This window comes from Pelodiscus sinensis, chromosome 22, assembly GCF_049634645.1.
Source record: "Pelodiscus sinensis isolate JC-2024 chromosome 22, ASM4963464v1, whole genome shotgun sequence".
Classification (NCBI taxonomy): Eukaryota; Metazoa; Chordata; order Testudines; family Trionychidae; genus Pelodiscus; species Pelodiscus sinensis.
The window spans coordinates 233198-242467 of record NC_134732.1 but is presented as its reverse complement, the minus strand read 5'-3'; the positions used below and the strand labels follow the sequence as shown (position 1 = coordinate 242467).

The 9270-nt window shown below is 53.3% G+C and overlaps 1 protein-coding gene across 1 annotated transcript; it reads left to right on the top strand.

The window, feature by feature from the left end:
• Positions 1–1156: 1156 nt before the first annotated feature.
• PHPT1 (phosphohistidine phosphatase 1) lies at positions 1157–9170 on the top strand. Its single transcript, XM_075905729.1, has 3 exons — positions 1157–1334; positions 3122–3246; positions 8764–9170. Exons 1-3 carry the CDS (start codon positions 1187–1189, stop codon positions 8854–8856), a joined length of 366 nt encoding a protein of 121 aa, XP_075761844.1. The 5' UTR covers positions 1157–1186; the 3' UTR covers positions 8857–9170.
• Positions 9171–9270: the final 100 nt, after the last annotated feature.

The window sequence follows — 9270 nt, the reverse complement described above, 5'->3', positions numbered from 1 at the left end:
GCACAAGTGAGATGCGGCCTTTGCAGGGCAGTGGGTCCTGGCTGGCAGGTGATGTATCTCAGCCCCCACCCAGTAAACGTTACCTGCCTCTGAGCACCCTGAGACCCTCTTCTTGCTGGGCACAGGCAGTGTGCCTGGCTGCGTCAGACCCTGCAGAAATAAAGGCCGGGGTTCACTTCCTCACGGCCCCTTGGCCGCAACCCTGTGGAGGGGCTACTCCCTAGCCTCCATCACTGCGCCTGACCCTCAGCTTGGCACCAGCAGGGAGTGGTTCAACACAGCACCAACCAGGCAGCAGCGCACCTGTGTGATCCTCTTCTCAGAGCATCTAGCTAGTGCATGGACTGGCCTATTCCTCAGGACCAGGTGGGTGCCAGGCTGGGCAGGGTACCAAAGATGGCAGGATGGGTGGGTACCAGGCTTGGTGCCAGGCAGGGGGTGCTAGGATGGATGATTGGCAGGCAGGGTGCCAGCCTGGAAGGGTGCTAGGCTTAATACCAGCCTGGAGAGATGCCAAGTTGGGTGGGTGTTCAGGTGGGATCCAGCCAGGATTTGCTGCCAGTTGGGATGGGTGCTATGTTTGGAGGGTGCAAGGCTGGGTGCCCGCAGTGCAAGACAGGGGGTGCCATACATGCGGGTGCTAGGCTGGGTGGTTTGCAGGTTGGCTGGGAGCCACGGTGCATTGATAGCAGGATGGGTGGCAGTCAGTGTCAGGCTGGTTGGTAGGCAGGATGGATGCATGGGTGGGTGGAAGCCAGGCTGAGTGACAGAATGGGTACCAGGGTAGGTGCCAGGAAGGGTCGTTTACAGGATGGCTGGGGTGGATGGCTGGCAGGGTGGGTTCCAGCCAGGTTCCAGCCAGGTAGAGGGCAGGGCAGACTGTGGGCAGGGTGGATTGCTGGCAGGGTGGATTGCTGCCACGCGCACGCGCACACACACACGTGCCGCCTTGCCTCGCCCCTTCTAATTGGGCCAGCCCCAGGAGTTTTCTGTCGGCAAAGTGACCCCCCCCTTGGCACTCCCCTTTAACTTTTGCAACGTTCGCGTCCCCTTTAGGAGCCCTTCGCTCTAATTGGCCGAGATCTTTGCCCCTCTACAGCATGATTGGCCGAGGCGAGACATAGTCCCGCCCCTGCCGTTATTGGCGGAGGCAGGGTGACGCACGCTCTGTCTCTGGGCCGGCAAGATGGCGGCGGCGCAGCTCAGCCGCATTCCCGGCGTGGACATCGACCCCGACGGCGTGTTCAAGTACGTGCTGGTCCGCGTGCGGCCGGCGCGGGGCGCGGGGCCCGCCCGGGACGTTGTGCGGGGCCACGCCTGGGCCGAGTATCACGGTGAGAGCGGGGGCGGGGCGATGAGCAGCGCGCGCCAGGGTCGGGCTGGCTGGGGGCGGGGCGATGAGCAGCGCGCCCCAGGGTCGGGCTGGCTGGGGGCGGGGGGATGAGCAGCGCGCGCCAGGGTCGGGCTGGCTGGGGGCGGGGCGATGAGCAGCGCGCGCCAGGGTCGGGCTGGCTGGGGGCGGGGCGATGAGCAGCGCGCCCCAGGGTCGGGCTGGCTGGGGGCGGGGGGATGAGCAGCGCGCGCCAGGGTCGGGCTGGCTGGGGGCGGGGCGATGAGCAGCGCGCGCCAGGGTCGGGCTGGCTGGGGGCGGGGCGATGAGCAGCGCGCCCCAGGGTCGGGCTGGCTGGGGGCGGGGCGATGAGCAGCGCGCGCCAGGGTCGGGCTGGCTGGGGGCGGGGCGATGAGCAGGGCGCCCGCGGCTCGGGCTGGCTGGGGGGGGCTGGGGGCGGGGCGATGAGCAGCGCGCCCCAGGGTCGGGCTGGCTGGGGGCTGGCGGCTGGCTGGGGAGTTGGTGCACCCCGCTGTGAGCTGGGGGCTGGGGTGGTTCCCAACCAGGGTGTCTCTAGGCCAAAGCTTGAACCACAAACAGACCCTGGCAGCACCTCGGAGACCGCAGCGAGTCGATGGGTCGAGCTATTGTGGCCCAGCCCGCTGCCGCAGATGAATGGCGATGGGCGGGCCAGGGTCAAGTCCATTTGTTCGCACCTGAGCCCCTCCGCTCCATTCATCTGGAGCAGCGGGCTGCGCCCACAGGTTTATCTACTTGTTTTTATTAGTCTCTAAGTGCTGCAGGACTATTTAAGGTTTTTTTCCAGTTACAAACTAACACGGCTGCTCTCTGAAACACTATGCAAAAGAATAATTGGCCACAAATCAGACATCAGAAATGGTAACATACTAAAATCAGTGGGAAACCACTTTTACATTCCTAGACACAGTTACAGACTTGAAAGTTGTTGTTTTGAAGGTTTTTTTGGTTTAAAAAAACAGAATGCAGGAAGATATTGCTGAGCTGGAATTAATTTGAAAATTTGATGCCATCAAGATGCATCTGAATAGAGACTGGGCATGGCTGTCTCATTACAATAAGTAACTTTCCCCTTCAGGTATTCTCACTTTCTTACCACTGTTGGGAGTGGGCCAAATCCACCTTGATTGAATTAGCACTAATGTAACATTCCCGTCTCTATAGGTTTCTTACAGTTCACGTCCTCAGATGCATGAAGTGAAACTCAGGACAGCTTATGCCCTAATAAAATTGTTAGCCTTTAAGGTGACCTCAGACTCTTTGTTTTTGCTGAAACAGACTAAGACAGCTACATTTCTGAAACCTTTTCAACAGTTGTAAATCCTAAACACAATCTGTCCAAAAGTTTCAAATGGGTAGCTGACTTAGTCTGTAACTGGAAAGACTTAAACAACAAAATAGTCCTGCAGCACCTTAGAGACTAAAAAAAATTAGATGATATGAGCTTTCATGGGCACAACATACTTCTTTAGATAAAGAAATCTGTTCAAATCTGTATCCATAGAAAGTGGCTTTGGAGATGAGAATTATGAAATGGGACCCACAGTAGTGGAGCATCAGAGTGTAGTTCCCTACTAATCTTTTATCCACTTACCTGATTAGAGTTGGAGCATGTCTTTACCAGGGATGTATGGGGCAAGCAACACGTGTAATATATGGAAGACGACATTCACACATGGAACAAGAATATTCTCAGGCAGGGACTTTAATAGACACTTGTTTACATTCATCTTACAATGTTTCCCACCCCAGCTGACATTTATGACAAGACTGCAGCAGAAATCGAGAAGCAAGGCTACGACTGCGAGTGCTTGGGCGGGGGCAGGATCTCTCATCAGAGCAAGGAAAAGAAGATCCACGTTTATGGATATTCTGTGGTAATCATGGGAGGATGCTCTTGGTTTGCTTGAGGAACTTGTAACCAGTCTCAAGGACAGTGGGTGGAGAGAGGAGTTTTTCCTTTTATGCTGCTATCTTTGCTGTCTGAGCAGCAGCCTGAAACATCCCCACCCCCACCCAACCCCGACTCCATGCAGTTTTGATATGGAAGCTGGCATCGTACCACCCTCTAACTGGCTCTAAGGTAGTGAAGCTTCAAAGGTGGTATTAGGTAGGCTGGTAACCAATAGCCCTTGTTACAAGCCAAGCCTTGAAGACCAAAAGGACAGCAATATTGGTGTGGAGCCCAGTTTGGAGTCTAGCCCAGTATCCTGTCTTCTGACAGGGTCCAGTGCCTGATGCTTCTGGCAGTTGGAAGCATAGGGACATCCAAAGCACAGTGTTGTATCCTTGACTGTTGTAGCCCACAGCCATCAATGGACCAATCCTCCATGAACTTATCTCCTTTTTGGAACCTGCTTATACTTTTGGCCTTCTACATTGGTGTGATCCATGAATTGAATGAATGAAACTTGCTGTCTGTCTACGCTGGCCGTGAGTTCTTGTGCAAGTACACTGACATTCTAATGTATGAAATCAGGGCTTCTTGTGCAAGAACTCTGATGCTTCCGCTCAGGAATAAGCCCTCTTGCGCAACTGTTCTTGTGCAAGAGGCCAGTGGAGACAGGCAACAGGAATTTCTTGTGCAAGAAAGCCCTATGGTTAAAATGGCCATCAGAGCTTTCTTGTGCAAAAGAGCGTCTACACTGGCATGGATGCTCTTGTGCAAAAGCACATCTTTTGCGCAAACGCACATGCCAGTGTAGACGCTCTCTTCTGGAAGAGTTTTTGCACAAGAACTCTTCCGCAAAAGAGTTCTTGTGCAAGATCATGCCAGTGTAGACGTAGCCAAGGATTTCACAGATAGGGATGTTAAATTGCATGTAATCAGCTAATTAAGTAGTCAACATAATTTCCATCAACTACTTGAGTAGTTAAGGGGGAAAACTGCAGAGCCATTTCCCTGAGAGCTAACCCCACTCTGGCTCTGCCTCTTAAATGTATTAAGAGCTGCAGCTCATAATACATTTAAAAGGCAGATGCGCAGCAGGGGGAGCAAAAGTGAGCTGGGAATCAGCTGATTCCTGGCTTGTGCCCAGACCCCCACTACACCTCTGGTTCCCCCCAGCACCAGCTTATGCTCCCCCCGCTTTCTGCCTCTGAGAGGCAGCAAAGGGGGGGGAGAAGTGACTAGTGGAGTCACTACTCCATCAGTTGCTTACATCCCTATCCACAGGTTGACTGTACCTTGTGTGAAGAAGTACTTCCTCATGGGTTTTCTTTTCCTAAACTTGCTCCTCTGATATGTCCCAATGCATGGTCTAAACACAGTATTTGTATTTGTATAACTGTCAGTTAGGGATGTAACTTCTTTACTGATTTAGTTACGCTTGTACAACTTTGCTTTAACTACATTAGTATAGTTAAAACAGTACAATCTCCCTGGGACCAATGAGGATCTCTCTGTGTTAAGGTGCTGTGACGTAGTGGGGGTACCTGGCTGGTTCTCTGGGGCACAGACCTGTTCCTTGGTCTCGCCCCGTAGTTGACTCCCTCCGTCGCTCAGCCGAGATCCGGTCTCTGCGCGGTTCCCTCTCTCTCCGGGATTCCCGTTCACACCCGGACCGGCTCTCCGTGAACTCATCCGCCAGATTCCCAGCCTCCTGGGGGTTCTCTGGTCTTCGGTCCTTGAGCCACAGCCTCAGTTTGGGTGGGCACGCTTCATAGAACTGCTCCATCATGAACAGCTTGAGCAGCTCCTCTGCGGTCTGGGCTCCGACTCCAGACACCCACTTGCGGCCGTATTGCGCCAGGCGGGAGGCCAGATCCACATAGGTCTCCCGTGGCTCCTTCTGCACCCCCCGGAACCTCTTCCTGTACATCTCGGGGGTCAGCCCGAACTTGTGCAGCAGGGCCTCCTTGACTCGGTTGTAATCCCCTGGCTGTAGGTCCTCCAGCTGACTGAGCACTCCGGCCGCCTCCTGGCTCAGTGCAGGGACGAGCTCCTGCAGCCAGTCAACTGGGGGGATCCATTGCAGTCCACAGGCCCTCTCAAAGGAGCTGAGGAACCCGTCTATGTCACCCATGTCCTTCAATTGGGCCACCACGAGCCTCTCCAAGCGTCTGGCAGCCCCGGGACCCTGGGGCCCATCCGCACTTGGCGCAGCCGGTGCCCCGCCGGATCTCCGCTCTGCCATGGCCAGCTCATGCTGTCGCTGCCTCTCGGTCCTGGCGGTCCCTTTCTCGGTCCTCTGCTTCCAATTCCTTTATCCGCAGCTGGATCTCCAGCCGCCGCAGCTCCGCTGGGCTGGCCCCTGCTCTAGATGGGCTACGGCTTGCAGGCCTCCCGGGGGAAGCTGTCTCATCTCTGCGGTGGGTTCCAGCGCTCTTCCCCCTCTCTGAGCCTGACACACTCTCAGGGGGGGTCTGGCTGCTTCCCCTGGGGACAAGATCCTGGCCCTGTGGCTGGTCATTCTCTTCCAGTTGGGCAATCAGCTGGGTCTTGGTTGCTTTCCGCACAGGCAGGCCCCTCTCTCTGCACAGCCCCACCAGCTCTGCCTTCAAGAGTTGGGCGTAGGCCATCTGCCCGCTGGTTCCCTTGGTGCAGACTCACCAGTCTAGTGCTGCAGCGCCCCACGATTCCCAGGAACCGCTTCGCTCTGTCTCCAGCACGCCTGGCTCCAGGGCTCTTGCTTCTACGGCGCCTTGTCGCTCGCTGCTGGAAGCTCCATCCACGGGGTGCAGTGCATCCCACCCCTGACACCAGTGTGACGGCGTGTTGGGGGTTCCCCCATCTCCTGCACCCCGAAATGGCACAAACAGACTGCACCAGCCGGTGGAATAGAGGAAGTTTATTGCCTCTCCAGGTTACAGCACAGCACAGATGTAGTCTGGTCACAGAGCTGGGCTAGGATGCCTCAGGCCCCCTTGAGATGGGGGAGACTGGGCCCCTAAACTCCAGCCCCTTTCCCTAGGCTGTCTCCTCCATGCTCCCAGCCAGCAACTAACTCCCACTCTTCCAGCCCTGCCCCCCAGCCAGGGCAGCATTCCACCTTCCTTTGTTCCTCTCCATGGGGGGTGTCTGGCCATACTGGTTTGCATAGTGACTCATCCTGTTTTGCTGGGTCGTGGTACCCACGGCAGCCAGTGGGGGTTACCCCAGAGCCAGCAGCATAGAAACCAGCCAGGTACCCCCACTACGTCACAGGTGCCTTATACATTTCGGCTGTCTACACACTGGCATGAATTTCCGGAACTGCTTAAAACGGAATACTATTCTGTTTTCAGTTTTTCCGGAAAAGGAGCATCTACAGTGGCAGGCTGCTTTTCCTGAAAAGCCCTTTTTCCGGAAAAGCGTCTGTGGCCAATGTAGACGCGCTTTTCCGGAAAAGAGCCCCGATTGCCATTTTCGCGATAGGGGCTTTTTTCCGGAAAAGACTACTGGGTTGTCTACACTGGCCCTTTTCCGGAACAGTGTTCCGGAATAAGGATTTATGCCCGAGCGGGAGCAGAATAGTTTTTCCGGAATAGCGGCTGATTTTGTACAGTAGAACATCGTTGCTTTTCCGGAAATTCAAGGGCCAGTGTAGACAGCTCGCAGCTTATTCCGGAAAAGTGGTTGATTTTCCGGAATAAGTGGCCCAGTGTAGACACAGCCGTATAGCTTATTTGCCTTCCCTGTGTGAAGTGCTAATCCAGTACCTGCACATCTGTGTTGATGTGACTGATTTAGTTATGCTGATCTAGACATACTCTAGGGGTTATAGTGGACCACAAGCTAAATATGAATCAACAGTATGACATTGTTGCAAAAAAAGCAAACATGATTCTGGGAAGCATTAACAGAAGTGTTGTGAGCGAGAGAAGTCTTTCTTCCACTCTACTCTGCGCTGATTAGGCCTCAATTGGAGTATCATGTCCAGTTCTGGGCACCACATTTCAAGAAAAGTGGAGAAATTGGAGAAGGTCCAGAGAAGAGCAACAAGAATGATTGAAGGTCTAGAGAACATGACCTATGAAGGAAGGCTGAAAGTACTGGACTTTTTTAGTTTAGAAAAGAGAAGACTGAGAGGGGACATAATAGCCGTTTTCATGTATCTAAAAGGGTGTCGCAAGGAGGAGGGAGAAAAATTGTTCTCCCTGGCCTCTGAGGATAGAGCAAGAAGCAGTGGGCTTAAAGTGCAGCAAGGGAGGTTTAGGTTGGACATTAGGGAAAAACTTCCTAACTGTCAGGGTGGTTAAGCACTGGAATAAATTACCTAGGGGGGTTGTGGAATCGCCATCTGGAGATATTTAAGAGTTGATTAGACAGACATCTATCAGGGATGATCTAGATGGTGCTTGGTCCTGTCATGAGGGCCCAGGACTGGACTTGATGACCTCTCAAGGTCCCTTCCAGTTCTAGTGTTCTGTGACTCTGTTCCTCCTGGGGGATTGTACCGCTTTAACTATACTCATCTATTTAAGGGTTGTGCTTGTGGTTGCTTCCAATTTGAGAGCAAAAGCCAAATGGGCAAAGAAAGAAACTGAATTGGAATAAATTAATGGATTGCAGCAGGTATTGCTGAAGAGCAGTTCAAAGGGCTAAGCGATGGCCACATAGCATAGAAAGAACCGAATGGATCCTAATGAGTAAGGGTATGTCTAGACTACAGAGTTTTATGGGAAAAATGGCTGTTTTTCTGACCAAACCTGAGTTACGTCCACACTGCAAATGCGTTCTTTTGACAGTAAATCGAAAGAACAGAGGGGTTTTTGCGCAGTTGGTGTTCCTTATTCTATGAGAGAAGCCTTTTTGCAAAAGAGCTCTTTTGCAAAAAGGCACGTGTGGATGGGGAAGAGGGAGGTTTTTTCGGAAGAGGAAAGAGCAAAAATCAAAGGTGCCCTGATGTCCATTCTTACATGCGAGATAGCGTCCAGACTGCCTGGATGCTATCTTTTTGGAAAAGTGCATCGCTTTTTCGATGTGCTTTTGCAGTGTGGACGCTCCCTTGCGCAACAATTTTCTTTGGAAGATCCCTTCAGAAAAAAGCTTCTTGTGCAAAAAGCCTGTAGTCTAGACATAGCCTTACAGTTTAATCTCCTTTCTGCAACATTCCTTCACCTTCTTCCTTCGCTGTCTCTGCCAGAAACACAGTGGCTCCCCAGACCTGCCCCAGATAAACCCAATAAAAGAGAGGTGCCTTGTGTGGCCCCAGGATGCTGTCACACTTGAGTCTTCTCAAGCCTACTCTTCTGTAGGAGCATCCCTGGGACAGGGCTACCTTGCTTAGATGCTCCACTTCTGGCACCTGGTGCCAAACTGCAGTGCACTTAGTATGGGTTGCTGCCAGATGTAGGTGGGTGCCGTTGAGTTTTAGACTAAGTGTTTCCATCCCTTTCACACCCTTCTTGCTCAGGGCTCTGTCCCTGGCACTCTTGGAGCTCTTCACAATGCTGCTGTTTTCCTCCTCCAGGGCTTTGGTCGAGCAGAACATTCTGTGACCACAAAGATACTGAAAGAAGAGTACCCAGACTACGAGGTCACCTGGGCTGATGAAGGCTACTGACCTGGCTCTGCTTCAACAGCAGCAGACATCCTGCCCTTTTGCTTAGGTCTGAACAGCCCAGGCTGTTGACTGGGCTTATGGGAGCAGAGCCTGCACTGGCCAGTGCTCTGAAACTGCCTGGGTTCTGCTGTTTTCCTTGTGTCTAGAGCTTCATGGAGGATGCAGGTTCATTCTGCTGGGAGGCTTCTGCAGGAGGGGAATTCAGTAACCTCCTTTCAGATCCATGAATTATATGCTTGAGTTGCGACAGTGCTGAACCTGGCCAAGAGTTTCCAGAAAAGCCCGTGTTGGAAATCCTGGCCCCAGTGAAAATGGTTTGTGTGTGGCACGGGGACTGGGGGGGGGGGGGTGTTTGCCATTGATCTCAGTGGAGCCAGAACTTCTCTGAATGTTTACAGTGAAAATTAAATCCAT